This window comes from Sphaeramia orbicularis, chromosome 24 (assembly GCF_902148855.1).
Source record: "Sphaeramia orbicularis chromosome 24, fSphaOr1.1, whole genome shotgun sequence".
Lineage (NCBI taxonomy): Eukaryota > Metazoa > Chordata > Actinopteri > Kurtiformes > Apogonidae > Sphaeramia > Sphaeramia orbicularis.
In genome coordinates, this window is record NC_043979.1 from 49,987,997 (window position 1) to 50,009,587 (window position 21,591).

Genomic DNA, 21,591 nt, shown 5'->3' on the forward strand with positions numbered 1-21,591 from the left:
AGATTTTTTTGCGTTATTCAAAATTTTTGCTTAATTCAAAATTTTTTTGCGTGATTCAAGAATTTTTGCTTAATTCAAGATTTTTTTTGTGTAATTCTAAATTTTTTGGACGTCTGCTGTTGGACGGATGCACACCTGTCCTTAAGATCTAACTACAGGTGGACATTCCGTGTCCTCATGTCCCGGTGTGTTTTTTTCCCAGGGTTCCCTGCTTCCATGCAGCATGGCGCTCCGTTCACCTCGCAGCAGTCGGCTCCGCCCTTGTCCCCTCACCAGGCTCCCGGTGGACCCACAATGCACCACGGCCCCTACCAGCAGGGCGGCCCCTCCTACGGCCAGTACGGACCCCCAGGTACGAGGAGACCAAATATGGGTTTACAGTGTTTGATCATGTATTTAACCCTTTAAAGACGACTGGAACTGAAGCGTTTTTACGACCAACACAATCTGACTGTCAGCTGATGATCTGAGGGCGGGGTCTGTCTATTGGTCGAGAACACATGAGGTTAGAGGTCTGTCATTGGCTGAGGGGGGAGTGGGCGGAGCTTAGAGCAGAATTCTGTCAATAATTATATATAATAGTGATAGTTGTGTTTTACAGTGTTCTACTAGTGGGTTTCGACCTATTTTTGTCCAGTTTGGCTTTTTTTTTTATTTTTATTTTTTACTGTTTTTCTCTGTATTTTTGTGGTTTGTACAGGTCATTGATAGTTATATTTCAATTAGTTTAATTTTCTTAATTTTTTTTCATTATTTTACTAAATTTTTGTTCAGTTTTGTGTCTTTTTTTCCCATTATTTTACTCAATTTTTCTTTGGTTTTGTCAGTTATATCATTATTTTGCTCAATTTTTGTTCCGTTTTATTAATTTTTTCATTATTTTACAAAATTTTTGTTCAGTTTTGTTTCTTTTTTTCATTATTTTACTTAATTTTTCTTTTCTTTTTTTCTTTTTTATCATTATTTTTCTCAATTTTTGTTCAGTTTTGTTAATTTTTTCATTACAAAATTTTTGTTCAGTTTTGTTAATTTTTTTCATTATTTTACTCCATTTTTTTTGTTTTTTTTGTATTTTTTCAAGAATTTTTTTTCAGCTTTAAACATTAGTTTTTTTCCACTGTTTTTTCTGTATGTTTGTGATTTCAGTAGTTTATTTGATAGTTGTATTGTATCTGTAAATCTTCTCTAAATGTCTGTATATTTGCATATATGTGTAAATCTATAGTCAGATCTCTCCAGGTCATAGACAGATCCAGTGTGTGTATTTGAATCAGCTGATGGATGTTTTTGTCAGTGAAATGAGTGGCTCTGTCTACAACTAGACCCAAAGTGAACACAGACTATCAACTGGATCCAAATGACACCAAAGAACCAAAAAGAACCAGAAGAACATGGACACGCACTGACCTAGAACAGCTACAGTGGACCCACCACATGTTAAATGGTTCCAGTTTCAGTATCTGTTCATTCATTCTCATTATTATTATTTGTCATAAATGCTTCAACAGTTGGTTCCAGATGTGGGTGGGTATAAACTTGTGGTTCCGCAGACCCCCTTCTAACTGGTTTTTCCTCCTGGTCCTCCACAGGTAACTACCCCCGCCCCCCCCACTACGGCGGGGCCCCCGGTGCCAACTACAGCGGCCCCGGCTCGGGTCCCGGTCTGGCCAACAGCCTGGGCATGAACGCCAGCAGCCCCATGCACGGACAGGGGCCCTCCACGCCGGCCGGACGAGGACCCGGACCCGGACCGGGACCAGGCTCCGGAGGGAGGCCCTACCCCCCTGCCGGCGGCACCATGGCCCCCACCTCCCCCGGCATGCCACAGTCAGCGGGACAGGGTATGGGGCCCCCTGGACCCAACGCCAGCCGTAAAGCGCCTGAAGTCGGCCCCAACGCCCGAGCGGGGTCCAACACCACCCCGACCCCGACCCCCCCCCAGAGCAGGTGAGTGTGACGGACAGGTGAGCCCGCATAAAACCACCAGACCCCTGTAGGACGGAGGATTTGAGTACTTTTTAATATTGTTACAGTATTGTGAAATGAAATATCACGATATATTATAGAACCGATACTTTCTACCGGCCCTGCTCATAATGATACTGAAATAAAGGCTTCTTCAACAGCCACTGGATCCAAACATGTTAAACTGACCACACGAAAGCTGGATCTGTGTGGGTGTGGTCATCCTTAATACTTTTGGATCTTCTGCCTGATACAGACCTGATCAGAATCTTCAGACCAGTTGAAAAATAGCTAGAATTGACCTTTTGCACATTTGGATCTTAATGAGGTTTTAAGTAGAGCTACAATATACAAAAGCAAGAAGGGGGAGTGAGACAAAAAGCATTTTGAAAAAGGAATTTATTGAAAACAACAAGTAAACTGAAATAGGCTGTTTATCAGCTGATCAAAAGTTTAAGACCACAGGCTATAAAAGCCAAAATCTGCTCCAAATTCTCCTTTTCTGTCGGGCATTCACACGGTCATGCCCTCCTGATGGCTAAAGCTCAGAAGCTTTCTCTTCTTGAACGTGGTCGGATCGTCCAGCTGCATAAGCGAGGCCTCTGGCAGCGTGCCATTGCTGCTGAGGTTGGACGCAGTAAGACAGTCATTCTACATTTTTGGACAGATCCTGAGCATTATGGAACAAAAAAGTCAAGTGGTAGACCCAAAAAAATGTCACCTGCGCTGAGCCGGAGGATCCCATTGACTGTCCGTCAACACACAGGGCGGTCCTCCACCCAAATGAAGGCCCTTACTGGTGCCGACTGCAGCGCAATAACCATCAGACGGCATCTGCGGGAAAAGGGTTTCAAAAACAAAAAAACAATTCAAAGACCTCGTCTCCTCCAACGCCACAAAACTGCCCGTTTAGACTTTGCCAGGAGCATCAAACATGGGACACTGAAAGGTGGAAAAAAGTTTTATTCTCTGATGAGAAAAAATGGAACCTTGACGGTCCAGATGGCTTCCAACGTTACTGGCACGACAAGGAGATCCCACCTGAGATGTTTTCTACCCGGCACAGTGGAGGGGGGTCCATCATGATCTGGGGTGCTTTTTCATTCAGTGGAACACTGGAGCTTCAGGTGGTGCAGGGTCGTCAAACGGCGGCCGGTTACGTGCAGATGTTGCAGCAGGCGTCCCTCATGACTGAGGGCCCTGGTCTGTGTGGGAACAGCTGGGTTTAAAAACAGGACAACGCTGCAGCTCACAATGCTCGCTTGACCAAGGACTTCTTCAGGGAGAAGAACATCACTCTTTTGGACCATCCTGCATGTTCCCCTGATTTAAATCCCATAGAGAACATTTGGGGATGGATGGCAAGGGAAGTTTATAAAAATGACCATCAGTTCCAGACAGTTGATGCCCTTGGTGAAGCCATCTTCACCACTTGGAGCAATGTTCCCACCAGCCTCCTGGAAACACTGGCATCAAGCATGGCCTAACGAATTTATGAAGTGATTAACAAGAACGGTGGAGCTACTCATTACTGAGTCCTACTGAGAACATTTTTTGTTCTGGTTTGGAGAGTTTTTTGTCATTTTTTGAGTGATGGTCTTAAACTTTTGATCAGCTGATAAACAGCTTATTTCAGTTTACTTGTTGTTTTCAATAAATGACTTTTTCAAAATGCTTTTTGTCTCACTCCCCCTTCTTGCTTTTGTATATTGTAGCTCTACTTAAAACCTCATTAAGATCCAAATGTGCAAAAGGTCAATTCTAGCTATTTTTCAACTGGTCTGAAGATTTTGATCAGGTCTGCATCACCCACATGCTCCACCTTAAATACTAAATATCTGCTATTTCTGCCTGATATTGACCCCAGATTCCACCTTAAATATCTTAAATTCCACCTTAAATATCTGCTGTTTCCGCTTCCTCTCTTCTGCTGATATCGCCCACAGGTTCCACCTTAAATATCTTAAATTCCATCTTAAATATCTGGGGTTTCTGCCTGATATCGACCACAGGTTCCACCTTAAATATCTCTAATTCCACCTTAAATATCTGCTGTTTCCTCTCTTCAGGCCCAGTGGTTTCTCCATGGCCCCCATGGGAGTGCTGGGCCCCGGGGCCCCAGGAGGCCCCTACAGCCAGCAACCAGGCAGCAACTCTGGGAGGATGACCCCCCAGGGAGCCCCCTACAACGCCCCACCCACAGGTAGGACCACAGCACCCCCCCACCTCTCCATTCAGACTCCGCCCACACTGATACTTAATACGACGTTAGCAGGTTTTAATATGAAGGAGAGAGTTTGTGTTTGTGGGTAGACCCCGCCCAGGTGTTTTTGTCTCCTGTGGTTGGTTCCTGACTCAGGTGTTCCACAGGGCTCCATCCTGGTCCCCTTTGTTTGTAGTCGATTCTTTTACAGATTTAACTGATTACACTGTCGTCTGTGTTCGTCCAAAGGGCCTATGATGATGTTGGCTGAAGGGGTGGGCCTTCATCTGGACGCCAAGCAGAGGGCGGAGCTCGGCAAAGACATGCCTCCAACTGAACCACTGAAATCTAAGGTGTGTCCGTCAGCTCTGTTAACCAATCACAGGCTGGTTTTCTCCCAGCGTGTCCTGACAGACGTGTGTTCTGAGGTTTGAATCATTCTAAAAGTGGGAGGGGCTATTTCCGGTTCCACTGAGATAGTGAAAAAAGAAGAAACTCTTCGATAGGTTTTTTTTTTTTTTCCTTTGAGCTCTGTTCTAATCTGGAAGCAGTTCTTCATGTTCCAACAGCCACAGAACTCTGGTTTAGTTTGTTTTACTATAACTAAAAAACACTTTTATGAAAGTTGTGTTTGGAAATTAATATTTGGATCGTTGTACTGAGGAACCGATTCAAAGGAAAAAAAAAAAAGTAGAAGTAGAGGCGCTAAAATATCTGAAATATAATAGAAGTTGAAAGCAGCGTTTACATCCTTTATTGTTTCTGTTCCGTTTCTGTTCATTGACACCATTTTGATCGTGTACATCAGCTTTAATAACATGAGTTAAAAATAAAGAAACAAACAAAACAACCATTGAATAAAACGTCACAAACTACAGATGTGTTTCTGTTCCTGGTCTTTAGTTTTTGTCCCGTTTTATCTTTTTCATCGTTGTCATTTCTATGGCGTCGCTTTGTTTGTGTTTTCGCTGATGGATCCTCCATGTGTTTGATCAGTTTAGGCTGAAATCAGACGAAAGGTTCACAGGTTAAGCCTGTAACCTCAGATTAAAGGTAAAGGTTCACAGGTTAAACCTGTAACCTCAGATTAAAGGTAAAGGTTCACAGGTTAAGCCTGTAACCTCAGATTAAAGGTAAAGGTTCACAGGTTAAGCCTGTAACCTCAGATTAAAGGTAAAGGTTCACAGGTTAAACCTGTAACCTCAGATTAAAGGTAAAGGTTCACAGGTTAAACCTGTAACCTCAGATTAAAGGTAAAGGTTCACAGGTCAAACCTGTAACCTCAGATTAAAGGTAAAGGTTCACAGGTTAAACCTGTAACCTCAGATTAAAGGTAAAGGTTCACAGGTTAAGCCTTTAACCTCAGATTAAAGGTAAAGGTTCACAGGTTAAGCCTTTAACCTCAGATTAAAGGTAAAGGTTCACAGGTTAATCTGTGAACCTTTACCTTTAATCAGAGGTTAAAGGGTTAAGCCTTTTAGCCCTGGTTCCAGGTAAAGGTTCACAGATTAACCTTTTAAATCAGGGGTGTCAAACTCATGTTCTTCTGGGGGGGGTCACATTCAGCCCAATTTAATCTGCAGTGGGCTGGACCAGTACAATAATAACATGACAGCCAATAAATAATGACAACTCCAAATTGTTTTAGTGGAAAAAATAACATTCAATACTGCCAATATTTACGTTTACAAACTTTCCAAACAAAAAGGATGTAAATAACCTGAAAAATGACATTTCTTAAGAAATATAGGTACAATTTTATTAATATTACGCCTCGACTTATCATTTATACATATGCACAAAACATTTAGTAACAGGCAGAAAATTGTTAAAATTGCACTTAATTTTCTTCATTTCTTAATTTTGTTCAGGTTATTCACATTTTAGTGTTAAAGGATAGGTTGTTAATGTAAACATTTTCATAATTGAATGTTTTTTGCACTAAATCAAAGAGCAACAATGGGTGTTGTCCTTATTTATAGGTTATTATATTATTTTGGAGTTCGATGCCCAAACTTGCACTTTGTAAATTCATCCTGCGGGCCGGACTGGACCCTTTAGCGGGCCGGACTGGACCCTTTAGCGGGCCGGACTGGACCCTTTAGCAGGCCGGTTTAGGCCCCGGGCCGCATGTTTGACACCTGTGCTTTAAGTGAACGCCAAAGAACTGAAGAACTAATGAAATATTCAGCCTCTCCTGTCTGACAGTATATGTTTTTTGTTTTGGTTTGTTTGTGTTTCCCAGGACGTCTTCAGCTCCCAGTGTGTGTCCCAGCCCCCCACCCCGTCCCCCATGTCCCCCAGCTCTGCCAGTCTGTCCTCCTACCACGGCGAGGACAGCGACAGCATCAGCAGCCCGGCCTGGCCCAAGACCCCCACCAGCCCCGTGAGTCCCACTGACCCGCCCACCGCCTGGGCGTGGCCTCCGTCACTATGTTTCCATCCAACGGACCCGCCCACCGCCTGGGCGTGGCCTCCATCACTGACCCTATTTCCATCCAATGGACCCGCCCACCACCCATATGTGGAGTAATCAGATTATTATTGATCATCAGTCTGTTTACATGACCATATAAATCTCCAGTCCATTAATCATATTTCTTTCAGAGTTCGTACAGTTGGTTTTGGCCCAGGGGTCATATGTGTGACCCCCCCCCCCCCCGCTCTGGGTGAATCAGGTCAAATCCTGTTTCCAGTCATTGTTGTATTTCTCTCTCCGTCTCCATCTTCTTTTCGTATGTTTCGCTGTCACATATGTTCGTAAATCAAACTCTAATAAACCGAGCTGTATGATTGGTGTTTGCTGACTGGTTGCCATGGTGATGCCTCTCTCTCCGTCGGTCCGCAGAAGTCCGCCGCTGCGACGACGACCGGCGAGCGGATTGCGCGTCTGTACGACATGGGTTCGGAGCCGGAGCGGCGTCCGTGGGTGGAGCGGTACCTGAGCTTCATGGAGGAGCGGGGCACGCCGGTGCCCACCCTGCCCGCCGTCGGAAAGAAGCCCCTGGACCTGTGGCGCCTGTACCTGGCAGTCCGGGACCTAGGAGGACTGGCCATGGTCTGAACCGGCCCACCTGGGTCCACATCCACTGAGTCCACATCCACACTCATTTATTCAGTTCACTGACTCATCAAATGCACTTATACATAAAGCCTTTTGTCACAGTAATTATATACATACTGTGTGTGTGTGTGTGTGTGTGTGTATATATATATATATATATATATATATACACACACTCAGTATTTATTCATAAATGCACTATTTCTATAGACTTTCATAGTTATACACACTGTTAATGTTGTAAATAATGTGTCTGTTCATATTTTATGTCTGTTTTTATTTTATTCTACCCTACCCCTGTTTACTGTAGACCCTACCCCTGTTTACTGCAGACCCTACCCCTGTTTACTGTAGACCCTACCCCTGTTTACTGCAGACCCTACCCCTGTTTACTGTAGACCCTACCCCTGTTTACTGCAGACCCTACCCCTGTTTACTGCAGACCCTACCCCTGTTTACTGTAGACCCTACCCCTGTTTACTGTAGACCCTACCCCTGTTTACTGCAGACCCTACCCCTGTTTACTGTAGACCCTACCCCTGTTTACTGTAGACCCTACCCCTGTTTACTGTAGACCCTACCCCTGTTTACTGTAGACCCTACCCCTGTTTACTGCAGACCCTACCCCTGTTTACTGCAGACCCTACCCCTGTTTACTGTAGACCCTACCCCTGTTTACTGTAGACCCTACCCCTGTTTACTGCAGACCCTACCCCTGTTTACTGTAGACCCTACCCCTGTTTGAGTGGTCCGTACCCTAACCCTAACCCTGAGCCTGTGGTTTATATTCATCTGATGCTAACCGTTACCGTGGCGTCCGTCTGTGTCCTCAGGTCAATAAAAATAAGAAGTGGCGGGAGCTGTCGTCTCTGTTGAACGTGGGCACGTCCAGCAGCTCGGCCAGTTCCCTGAAAAAGCACTACATCCAGTACCTGTTCGCCTACGAGTGTAAGATGGAGCGAGGGGAGGAGCCTCCACCTGAGGCCCCCGGACCCACAGGGGACGCCAAGAAGCACCTGACGGTCCAGCCCAAAGTCCAGCCCCCGTCACCAGGTAAACACCACTGTCCAACACCAGGGTTATGTCCACTGACTGGACAAATACTGACCAGACAAATACTGGACAGCATTATTATTATTATTATTATCAGTAGTAGTAGTAGTAGTGGTATTATTAAACTATATATCTCTATATATCTATATAAACAGGGTGGGGAAGCAAAATTTCCAATGAACATGTAGTTGTTTTTTCTCAGCAGACACTACGTCAATTGTTTTGAACCCAAACATATACTGATGTCATAATCATACCTAACACTATTATCCATACCTTTTCACAAACTTTTGCCCATATGAGTAATCAGGAAAGCAAACGTCAAAGAGTGTGTGATTTGCTGAATGCACTCGTCACACCAAAGGAGATTTCAAAAATAGTTGGAGTGTCCATAAAGACTGTTTATAATGGAAAGAAGAGAATGACTATGAGCAAAACTATTACCAGAAAGTCTGGAAGATACTATTAAAGAAGAATGGGAGAAGTTGTCACCCCAATATTTGAGGAACACTTGTGCAAGTTTCAGGAAGCGTGTGAAGGCAGTTATTGAGAAAGAAGGAGGACACATAGAATAAAAACATTTTCTATTATGGACATTTTCTTGTGGCAAATAAATTCTCATGACTTTCAATAAACTAATTGGTCATACACTGTCTTTACATCCCTGCCTCAAAATATTGTACATTTTGCTTCCCCACCCTGTGTGTGTGTGTGTGTGTGTATATATATATATAAACTCTCTCTCTCTCTCTCTCTCTCTTTATATCTATATATCTATATATCTATAAATATATATATATATATATATATATATATATATATATATATATATATATATATATATATAAAGTAAGTCTTTTTTTATTCCACTGGTCTACGAGTACAAAAACCCTGCAGTAGTGAAACTTGAGTCACTACTAAATGTAAATCCAGTCCAAATGTTTGTTTTCTTCAGTCATCACATCTGATCATCGGTAAAACCTGGTGACGATAGAACATCAGATCAAACATTTACATTTGGGTGTTCTGATACTGGTCCTAAAAACAGGACAGAGGGACTAAAAATTCTAACCAGATGTTTGAGTCCTACTGAACGTACATTCAGTCCAAACTCTGCCTGGACCTGGGTTCACAGATCCGGTCTGTGGTCTAAATGTCAGACAGTCTGAGTTCATTCATGATCCAGTGGGTTTGCGTTAGGGATGCAAATTAGCGATTAATCCATTACTCATTAGTTGGTTGACCTTATCGATTGATTAACGATTAATTGATAAGCGGCGATTTATCTGAGAACCTGAATTTCTCTTTCGATAGAGTCTATAGGAATAAAAGCTAAATACTGTTTATATCAGGGTCCTAAACTCCTGTTCTTTCAGGTTCCACATTCAGTCTGATCTGATCTGCAGTGGACCCAACCAGTCAAATAAGAACAGAAGAACCCAGAAATAATGACAACTGACAATTTATGTCTGTGTTTGAGTGCAAAAAACCCATTAAATGATGAAAATACTTACTTTTAGAAACTATCCAAACAAAAAAGTTGTGAATAACCTGAAAAAACGGACATTTCTTCAGATAAATCAGTGTAATTTTCTCAGTCTTCTTCCTCCACTTCTCATTAGTCCATGTGCATTCTGGATCAGATCTCCAAAGACACTAAACACTGAGGAACAGGAAGAAAAGAGTTCAAACTGGACTGAATTTAATACAGACATTTCAGGTTGGACACATTTGTTCAGGTTAGTCACATTTTATTGGTACAGGAGAGTTTGGAAATGGAAAGAGTTTCACAATTTAATGGGATTTTTTGCACTAAAACAAAGACAAACATTTGAAATTGTCATTATTTATCGGCATAATATTATTTTTCCATCAAACCCAGTAGTAAATCTGCAGTGGTTCTTCTGTGTGGGTTCTTCTGCTGTTCTTATTGGACTGTAGATCAGATTGGTCTGGATGTGGAACCCACACTAACATGAGTTCCACAGCCTGGACTGTGGAGTTTAGACACTCTGTAAATTCATCCCAGGGGTGGGACTGGAACCTTTGGGGGGTGCATGTTTGACAGCCCTGGTTTATATACTTAGTGAAAAAATCATGTCATATTCCTGAATGACTGATTTACTGAAGCATTAGATACAAACCAGACAATGACATTTATCATCAGTTTGGATTGTCTCCAAAATAATGAACAAAATAAACAAAAATGAATGAAATAATGAACAAAATGAAGAGAATAATGAAGGAAAGTAATAAAATAATCAAAAAGGGGAAAAATAATCATTACAATGAGCAAATAAATAATATATATGTGTAATGACTAAATAACTGAATAAATTATATACATTTGAACATCAAATAAACAGTACTTTGGTCATTTGTTTTCGATCTTATAAAAATACGTAAGATTTAATAGACTTTATCTGAGGAGGATTATTTATTTTTAGTTTAGCGGCCGACAGGCTGTTAGCTGTTGTCATCTGTCGTTGTCTGTTAGAGAATTTTCAATCGTCTTCTTCTCTGAAACTACAATTCCAATTGACTTCAAACTTGGTCTACAGCTTCTGTATGATGATGTCAACACAAGGTATTGAAATTATTTCGATCCGGATCTGATTCTGGATTTGGTGTGACTTTGACAAATTTCCCCATTATAACAGATAGGAAGTGGATTGAGCCAATAAATCAGTATCAATGATATCAAGTGTGAATTTGAATTTTTTACAGATCTGATTGAATATGAGCAAAACATGGACTATTTCTGTAATAGAATAAATACACAGAACTGGGGGAGAATAAATGGATCTGGATACATTTCCCAAAGCTTTGAATTTGGCCGCTAAGATACAGGGCCGTTGGTCCGATTTTTTAAAAAAGCGTAGACCAGTGAAATGTAAATATTTTATTAGTTTCATAGACTTTTATTGGTAAATGAATCACAAACACAAAACAAAATGAAGAAAAATTAATAAAATATTAGACAAAATTAAGACAATTATCAAGCAAATTAAATGTTTGAGACCCCTGATTTCTATAGTTCATGAAAAAATCCTGTCATATTCCTTAATGACTGATTTATTGAACCCTTAGATACAGAACAGACAATGACATTTATGGAGTAGAACTAAAGAAATAAAATAAAAAATAAACATGGCTCTGAAGAGGGGCAGTTTAGAACAAATGGACATTTCTGACTTTGCATCACTGACGTGATGGAGCCAGATTTCAGCGGAGTTTCCGTCCCTAGTTTGACTCCAGACGTTTCCTGTCCCGCTGTGGTTCTGACCGGTTTCTTCTTCTGTGGTGTGTATTTGTGCAGCCAACTCGGGGTCTCTCCAGGGTCCCAACACCCCCCAGTCCAGCAGCAGCTCCCTGACAGAGGCCCCCGGGGACCTGAAGCCCCCGACCCCTGCCTCCACCCCCCACAGCCAGATGGGCCCCCTACCAGGGACCAGGTACACCACAGTCCCCCTGTCCCAATAAAACCAGGATCTGGACCGTATTCAGAACGTGTCGTTTAGATCCAACACACTTGTTTCTTTCTTTTGAACCTTTTTTAGCATTAAAACCTGAAAAACAGAACTACAGATATGTTCCATTTTTGTTAAAGTAAGTAAAAGTAATGTTTAGGAACCAATATTAAAGCCAAGGTGCTAGTATCGGTACCATTACTGAAAACTTTTTAGCACTTCTTTTTTTTTCCATCGTTTTTTTTTTTTTTTATCTTATCCTTATACCTTATAAGTTTTATCAAAATTAAGGAATAAAACTGTCACAGATATGAAATTAAATGTCAGCTGGTTAGCAACTAATGCCAAACAAACTCACCTGAATGAGAAAAAAAAAAAAAAAAAAGGACCCGTGATGGATCCCTGTGGTACACCTCAGTTAAAAAGTCAATGAGAATAAAACACAGAAATAAAAACCTTCCCAAACTTTAACACAGATTGAAAGTGGCTCACAAACGCTGTCCACATCCTCAAGACTAGACTCAGTATTTTAACAAACCAAATCCTGTGTGATGATAATAAAAAAAAAAAAAAAAAACACCAGGGGGCGCTAAACACTAAACATGACAGGTTCAGACTGACTTCAAACAGCTACATTCTGAACTCTTGGTGTTGTTTCAACTCTGTCTGCCGATGTTTCCTGTCAGGAATATGGGCGGAGTCAGCATCCAGGACCCGTTTTCGGAAGGCAGCGATCCTGCCTTCCACATGAAGCGAGGTCCGGGACCCGGTAGCGCCCCCTACCAGCAGGGAGGAGGTCCGACAGAACCGCCCATGAGGATGCAGTACGACAGCAACAAAGACCTGTTTGGACTGAGGAAGGGTGAGCGGCGCCAAACACACAGGAAGTCAACACAACGCAAAAATAAAATATTCACCACTTAATCAGAAACATTTTCTAAATTAGAGCTGATCGTCAGACTAATGCGAACAGAGGTTTCATTTCTGTTGAATCAGCTCAGGTTTGTTTCAGTTTATGTTAAAAGTGTGTATGTGGTTGTATTTGTATTTTATTTCCATGAACTGATCAGTTTGGATTGTCTCCAAAATAATGAACAAAATGAACAAAAATGAATGAAATAATGAACAAAAATGAATGAAATAATGAGCAAAAATGAATGAAATAATGAGCAAAAATGAATGAAATAATGAGCAAAAATGAAAAAAAATTAATGAAATGATGAACAAAATAAAAAAAGAATAAAATATTGAACAAAATGAAGAGAATAGTGAAGGAAATAAAAAAAAAATCAAAAATCCTGGTAAAGTCATTAAATGTGTCCAAACCTCAGTCTGTATTTCTCTAAAAACACGGTCTGCTCTCAACAGTGTGTGTTGGTGCTCTGCTGCCTCCTGCTGGTGACAGGCTGTAATAACAGCTGATCTCATTCCATCACCTGTGTGTGCGTCACTTTCACATTTACACAAATGCAGATTTGAATGAGTCAGTGGTTTTTATTTACATTCATGTCATGGATTTGTCCAGTTTTCAGTGGAACACAGTCTAATCCTGTCAGCGCTTCTGAGCTTTGGATGCTTGAGTTTTTCTTCATGTGACGGCTCTGCTGCAAATATTCCACAGTAAAAAAGAGCGGAGCTGGTTTAAACCCAGTTTGTATTCATACTCAGTTTGTGTTTGTGTTTAATTCCTTCACATCATCAGTAAAAATACAAGCAAACATTCATTATTCTCACACTTGAACTGTTCTGCATCTGCAGCAGTGAAAGGGTTAATGTGGAAGAACAGGTTTCACCTGAAAGACTTATTTTAAAAATCACCGAGAAATGTTTTCAACCTGCTTTTTATCTGCTATGGTGGGGTTTTGTGTAAGTTAACTGACCACAACTGACCCCTAACTGACCACAACTGACCCCTGACTGACCCGGTTTATGGTTAAACCTCCAACCTCAGCCTCCTATTGATGGCTCTGGTCCTGGTCCTGGTCCTCTGCAGGTCCTGGTCCTGGGGAGGCCTTTGGTCCTGGACAGATGCAGGACATGTATGCCCGTGGACCCCCCTCTGGACCCCTGACAGGAATGGGCCCCCGACCCCAGTACCCCTACGGCCCTGGGTATGAGCGCAGGTAAGATGCTGGTTCTGGAGGGTTCAGGTGGGTTCTGGAGGGTTCAGGTGGGTTCTGGAGGGTTCAGGTTAGTTTAACACCTGAACGTACCCACATCAAAGGTTTCAGGTTCCATATTCAGACCAATCTGACCCAAAGTGGATCAGAACCAGGACAATAAGAACAGAATCAACTGTAAATAATGACAAATACAACATTTTTTCTTTGTTTTACTTCAAAAAAATAGCATTAAATTATGAAAAGGTTTACATTTACAAAGAAAAACCCACAGGAATAACCTGAAAAAATGGACAGTTCCTCATTCAAATAAGTGCAGTTTGAACCGTAGCCTGCCTGAACTCATCCTTTCTACATGTTCATGACAGATCAGATTCGAAAGCATCAAACATTTAAGAACAGACAGAATTAAAAAAAAAAAAAAGAAAAGAACAGACAGAATATTGGTCCAATTCCACTGAGTTCACTTTGGACTTTTCATGTTCTTCATATTTGTTCAGGTTCATCGTTTATTATTAAAGGATAGTTTGTAAATGTAAATATTTTCAGAATTTAATTACATTTTTGCACTAAAACACAGAGAAACATTTGCATTTGTCATTAATTTTGGTTCTTCTGTTCTTGTTTTCTTGGTCCAGTCCAAGGTTCTAATAGTTTTGGATTTTTCATTCTAGTTTAGTTTTATTTAGTTTGATGTTTTTTTTTCTCTAATTCAGTTCGTTTCAATTTGTTTTTAGAGCAGGTTTGATAGTTTTTATTAGTTTCCTTTTTTTTCTAAATGCTTAGTTGTAGTTCAGTTGTAGTTTAGTTCAGTTGTAGTTCAGCTGTAGTTCAGTTGTAGTTCAGCTGTAGTTCAGTTGTAGTTCAGCTGTAGTTCAGTTGTAGTTCAGTTGTAGTTCAGCTGTAGTTCAGCTGTAGTTCAGTTGTAGTTCAGCTGTAGTTCAGTTGTAGTTCAGCTGTAGTTCAGCTGTAGTTCAGTTGTAGTTCAGTTGTAGTTCAGCTGTAGTTCAGCTGTAGTTCAGTTGTAGGTCAGTTGTAGGTCAGTTGTAGTTTAGTTTAGTTGTAGGTCAGTTGTAGTTTAGTTTAGTTGTAGTTCAGTTTTAGTTTAGCTGTAGTTCAGTTGTAGTTCAGTTGTAGTTTAGTTTAGTTGTAGTTCAGTTGTAGTTTAGTTGTAGTTCAGTTGTAGTTTAGTTGTAGTTTAGTTTTTAGTTTAGTTGTAGTTCAGTTGTAGTTGTAGTTTAGTTTTTAGTTTAGTTGTAGTTCAGTTGTAGTTCAGTTGTAGTTCAGTTGTAGTTTAGTTTTTAGTTTAGTTGTAGTTCAGTTGTAGTTGTAGTTTAGTTTTTAGTTTAGTTGTAGTTCAGTTGTAGTTCAGTTGTAGTTCAGTTTTAGTTTAGCTGTAGTTCAGTTGTAGTTCAGTTGTAGTTCAGTTGTAGTTTAGTTGTAGTTCAGTTATAGTTCAGTTGTAGTTCAGTTTTTAGTTCAGTTGTAGTTCAGTTGTAGTTCAGTTGTAGTTTAGTTTTTAGTTCAGTTGTAGTTCAGTTGTAGTTTAGTTTTTAGTTTAGTTGTAGTTCAGTTGTAGTTGTAGTTTAGTTTTTAGTTTAGTTGTAGTTCAGTTGTAGTTCAGTTGTAGTTTAGTTGTAGTTTAGTTGTAGTTCAGTTGTAGTTCAGTTGTAGTTTAGTTGTAGTTCAGTTATAGTTCAGTTGTAGTTCAGTTGTAGTTCAGTTTTAGTTCAGTTGTAGTTTAATTGTAGTTCAGTTGTAGTTCAGTTGTAGTTCAGTTGTAGTTCAGTTGTAGTTCAGTTGTAGTTTAATTGTAGTTCAGTTGTAGTTCAGTTGTAGTTCAGTTGTAGTTTAGTTGTAGTTCAGTTGTAGTTTAGTTGTAGTTCAGTTGTAGTTCAGTTGTAGTTCAGTTGTAGTTTAATTGTAGTTCAGTTGTAGTTCAGTTGTAGTTTAGTTGTAGTTCAGTTGTAGTTCAGTTGTAGTTTAGTTGTAGTTCAGTTGTAGTTTAGTTGTAGTTTAGTTGTAGTTCAGTTGTAGTTTAGTTGTAGTTCAGTTGTAGTTCAGTTGTAGTTCAGTTGTAGTTCATTTGTAGTTTAGTTGTAGTTTAGTTGTAGTTCAGTTGTAGTTCAGTTGTAGTTCAGTTGTAGTTCAGTTGTAGTTCAGTTGTAGTTCAGTTGTAGTTCAGTGGTCTCTTTTCTCTTCTTCTCTGTGCTCCTATTCAAATCAATCCCAGACAGGACTCTGCTGCTTTAGTCTCCATGTTTCCAGGTAGAGTGGGGACCAGAAGACGACTGGAAACCACAAGTGAACACAAGTGACGGAGCAAAAAGTGTCGTATGGAGACAGCACAGAAAACTGAGAGAGACAAAGAAATCCATTGAACATCAATCTGACATTGACAAAGACCAAAACCAAGGGAATTTGATCCAGAATTTGTATCTGTTTTAGTTAGTTTAGTAAACACACAATACAGTTTCAGTTAGTTATGGTTTTTTCTTTTAATTCTAGTTTATATTTATTTCAGTGAATGAAAATGTTTTTACAATTCTAGTTTTGGTCATTTGGTTCTTTTTCGTAAACGATAAGAACCTTGGTTCGGTCCAGTTCGGCTCATAACGGTCTGAATGTGAAACCTGAACCGTCCTGTTCTATGTGGACCCCCCCCATAATAAAGTGAACTGTAAACAGAGAAGTAATTAGCCTTAAGGAAATTTAAGTAGTTTCAGTTTGGTTTTAATGTTGATGTTTCAATGTTTCAGGTCGGACCACGGGATGGGTCCGGAGGGGGGTATGGCGCCCCCCGGAGGTCAGAACAGTATGGGTCCGTCCGGTTCCGAGAGCGGGATGTTCCCATCCAACAGATACGCCCCCCAGAGGTCAGAGTGGGCGTGTCCTCAGCTCTAGTCCAGCTTTAGTCCAGGTGGTCTGGTTCTGTGTTGATGTCCTCCTTCCTGTTGTGTCTCTGCAGACATGGACACGACGCGTACGGACAACAGTACCCCCACAGCATGGCCTACAGTTCCCATCAGCCCCTGTACCCACAGCCGCAGGTAGGACAACAGCACCACCTTTAACCCTTACAGACCCAACGTCCTCCTTTAACCCTTTAAAAAACAACAAAAAAAATAATGTGGAAAAAATAAGAAACAAAATGAACAAAAATAGATAGAAATAATAAATAAAACAAACAAAAATTAATAATAAATCAACGTAACAAGAATAAAATAAGCCACAAATTGAACAAAACTGAGGAAAAAATAATAAAATAGGCAACAACATTGACTAATACAAATAAAATAGTAAAAATAAATTAAATAGAGATGTATAAGGAAAATAAAATGAATTAAAGGTCACAAAACAATAAATAATGTGGAAGAGATTAAGCAAAAAATGGACTAAATGAAGGGGAAAAAAAAGAATAAAATAAGAAACTAAATGAACAAAAACAGCCAAAAGAATTTTAAAAAATGAACACAATTCATAATAAATCAACAAAATAATAAGTAATTGAATAAAGGTTATAGATGTTTGGTTTATGTTCAATTAAAGTTTATATTTTAGATATTGTACTATAAAAGTTACTTTTTTTCTTTAGTTTTCTCTGTTTTTGATAAAATACCCTTTGAATTTCCTTTAATGAACTAATACATGATGAGTGAATTAAATATAGAAAACACAGGATTTACAGTGAAAACATGTCAAATACAGACCATAATATGAAATACAGACCATAATATTAAACACAGACCATAATATTAAATACAGACCATAATATTAAACACAGACCATAATATGAAATACAGACCATAATATTAAACACAGACCATAATATGAAATACAGACCATAATATTAAACACAGACCATAATATTAAATACAGACCATAATATTAAATACAGACCATAATATTAAACACAGACCATAATATGAAATACAGACCATAATATTAAATACAGACCATAATATTAAACACAGACCATAATATTAAACACAGACCATAATATTAAATACAGACCATAATATTAAACACAGACCATAATATTAAACACAGACCATAATATTAAACACAGACCATAATATTAAATACAGACCATAATATGAAACACAGACCATAATATTAAACACAGACCATAATATTAAACACAGACCATAATATTAAATACAGACCATAATATTAAACATAGACCATAATATTAAACACAGACCATAATATTAAATACAGACCATAATATTAAATACAGACCATAATATTAAATACAGACCATAATATGAAACACAGACCATAATATTAAATACAGACCATAATATTAAATACAGACCATAATATGAAACACAGACCATAATATTAAACACAGACCATAATATTAAATACAGACCATAATATTAAACACAGACCATAATATTAAACACAGACCATAATATTAAACACAGACCATAATATTAAATACAGACCATAATATTAAACATAGACCATAATATTAAACACAGACCATAATATTAAACACAGACCATAATATTAAATACAGACCATAATATTAAACACAGACCATAATATTAAATACAGACCATAATATTAAACACAGACCATAATATTAAACACAGACCATAATATTAAATACAGACCATAATATTAAACACAGACCATAATATTAAATACAGACCATAATATTAAATACAGACCATAATATTAAACACAGACCATAATATTAAATACAGACCATAATATTAAACACAGACCATAATATTAAATACAGACCATAATATTAAACACAGACCATAATATTAAACACAGACCATAATATTAAACACAGACCATAATATTAAATACAGACCATAATATTAAACACAGACCATAATATTAAATACAGACCATAATATTAAATACAGACCATAATATTAAATACAGACCATAATATTAAATACAGACCATAATATTAAACACAGACCATAATATTAAATACAGACCATAATATTAAATACAGACCATAATATTAAATACAGACCATAATATTAAACACAGACCATAATATTAAATACAGACCATAATATTAAACACAGACCATAATATTAAAGGTTGAACTGCGTTCTTTTCCTCCAGTGTTTTTCTGTCGTTCTGTTTCTGGGAGTGGGAGGAGCTGTCAGGGTTGTTTCCATGGTAACATCCCACTTGTGTTGTCGTCAGGGTTACAAGCGTCCTCTGGACTCCATGTATCCTCCGTCCAAGCGCCACGAGGGCGAGGCGTTCAGCGTCCAGCAGTACGGCGCCCAGCAGGTGGACATGTTCGGCCCCTACGGGGGGCCCGGCGGGGGCGGGGGCGGGGGCGGGGGCGGGGCCTACATGGGCCCCGAGCGGAGGCCGGCTCAGGGCCAGTACCCCTACCCCTACCCACGGGAGCGCCAGGGCCCGCCGCAGCACGGCATGATGGGATCGGGACCGCCGTCGACGTCTGGGGGGCCCGGGGAGGGGCCGCAGACCAACATGTGGCCCCCCCGGACCGAGGTGGGCTTCCCCTACGGCCGCCAGGGCCAGGGCCCGACCTTTGACCCCGAGGCCCGGGCCCAGGATGGCCAGTGGCCCCCGAGGCAGCCCGGATACCCCGCCCACTCCTCCTCGAACTCCTCCTCGTCCCCCATGCCCCCCCTGCCCTCCAGACAGGCCCAGCCTTCCTCCACCTTCCAAGCCACGCCCCCCATGTCTAACCACGTCACCCGCTCCCACAGCCCCTCCTCCTTTCCCCGACCGGCGGCGGGTTCGCTGTCCCCCAACAGCGCCCCCTACCTGCCCTCTATGAAGAAGGCGGGGCTTCCTGGGCCTGGCCCCGCCCCCTCTCAGGGCCTCCCCCTCCTCTACAGGGAGGTCAGCTTCCCCCCGGGGTCAGTAGAGGCCACGCCCCTCAAGGTGAAACCACGACGGCGGCTCACGGCCAAAGACACAGGTAAAAAAAAAAAAAAACAAAAAAAACAACAAAACAGACACAGGTAAAAACAAACAAACAAAAAAAAAACAACAAAACAGACACAGGTAAAAAAAGAAACAAACAAAAAAAACAACAAAACAGACACAGGTAAAAAAAGAAACAAACAAAAAAAACAACAAAACAGACACAGGTAAAAACAAACAAACAAAAAAAAAGCAACAAAACAGACACAGGTAAAAAAAGAAACAAACAAAAAAAACAACAAAACAGACACAGGTAAAAACAAACAAACAAAAAAAAAACAACAAAACAGACACAGGTAAAAACAAACAAACGAACAAAAAAACAACAAAACAGACACAGGTAAAAACAAACAAACGAACAAAAAAAACAACAAAACAGACACAGGTAAAAAAAACAAACAAACAAAAAAAAACAACAAAACAGACACAGGTAAAAAAAAAAAAAAAAAAAAAAAAAAAAAAACAGACAAACAGGTAAAAACACACAAAACAGAAAACAAAAAAACAACAAAACAGACACAGGTAAAAAAAGAAACAAACAAAAAAAACAACAAAACAGACACAGGTAAAAACAAACAAACAAAAAAAACAACAAAACAGACACAGGTAAAAAAAAAAAAAAAAGACAGGTAAAAAACAAACAAACAAAAAAAACAACAAAACAGACACAGGTAAAAAAAACAACAACAAACAAACAAACAAAAAAAACAACAAAACAGACACAGTTAAAAACAACAACAACAAAACAACAAAACAGACACAGGTAAAAAAAAAAACAAACAAACAAAAAACAAAACAGACAAAGGTAAAAAAAAAACAACAACAAAACAGACACAGGTTAAAAAAAAAAAAAACACAACAAAACAGACACAGGTAAAAAAAAAAAACAAAAAACAAAAAAACAACAAAACAGACACAGGTTAAAAAACAAAACAAAAAAACAACAAAACAGAGACAGGTAAAAAAAAAAAAAACAAAACAAAAAAAACCCAGACACAGGCAAAAAAACAAACAAACAAAAAAAACAACAAAACAGACACAGGTAAAAAAAAAAAAAAACAAACATAAAAAACAACAAAACAGACACAGGTAAAAAAAAAAACAAAAACAAACAAAAAACAACAAAACAGACACAGGAAAAAAAAAAAAAAAAAAAAACAAACAAAAAACAACAAAACAGACACAGGTAAAAAAAAAAACAAAAAACAAAAAAACAACAAAACAGACACAGGTAAAAAAAAAAAAAAAAAAAACAGACGCAGGTAAAAAAAAACACAAACAAACATAAAAAACAACAAAACAGACACAGGTAAAAAAAAAAAAAAAAAAAAAACAACAAAACAGACACAGGTAAAAAAAAAAAAAAAAAAAGAAAAAACCAAAACAGACGCAGGTAAAAAAAAAAAAAAAAAAAAAAAAAAACAACAAAAAACAACAAAACAGACACAGGTAAAACAAACAAACAAACAAACAAAAAACAACAAAACAGACACAGGTAAAAAAAAGAAAAAACCAAAACAGACACAGGTAAAAAAAAAAAACAACAACAAAAAACAACAAAACAGACACAGGTAAAAAAAAAAAACAAACAAACAAAAAACAACAAAACAGACACAGGTAAAAAACAAAAAAACAACAAAACAGACACAGGTAAAAAAAACAAACAAAAAAAACCCCAACAAAACAGACACAGGTGAAAAACAAACAAACAACAAAACAGACACAGGTAAAAAACAAACAAAAAAAACAACAAAACAGACACAGGTAAAAAAACAA

General features: G+C 39.1%; 1 protein-coding gene across 2 annotated transcripts in view; it reads left to right on the forward strand.

The window, feature by feature from the left end:
- Positions 1-21,591, forward strand: part of arid1b (AT-rich interactive domain 1B) — a 43,511-nt gene that overhangs the window by 16,460 nt on the left and 5,460 nt on the right. For both annotated transcript variants that reach the window (XM_030128107.1, XM_030128106.1), the window contains 13 exons: positions 203-352; positions 1,590-1,947; positions 4,035-4,168; positions 4,418-4,521; positions 6,414-6,554; positions 7,017-7,226; positions 8,066-8,285; positions 11,605-11,740; positions 12,442-12,617; positions 13,749-13,878; positions 16,635-16,751; positions 16,844-16,925; positions 19,057-19,810. In XM_030128107.1, the coding sequence (XP_029983967.1) occupies positions 203-352; positions 1,590-1,947; positions 4,035-4,168; positions 4,418-4,521; positions 6,414-6,554; positions 7,017-7,226; positions 8,066-8,285; positions 11,605-11,740; positions 12,442-12,617; positions 13,749-13,878; positions 16,635-16,751; positions 16,844-16,925; positions 19,057-19,810 (2,712 nt within the window). The remainder of the gene's footprint in view (positions 1-202; positions 353-1,589; positions 1,948-4,034; positions 4,169-4,417; positions 4,522-6,413; positions 6,555-7,016; positions 7,227-8,065; positions 8,286-11,604; positions 11,741-12,441; positions 12,618-13,748; positions 13,879-16,634; positions 16,752-16,843; positions 16,926-19,056; positions 19,811-21,591) is intronic.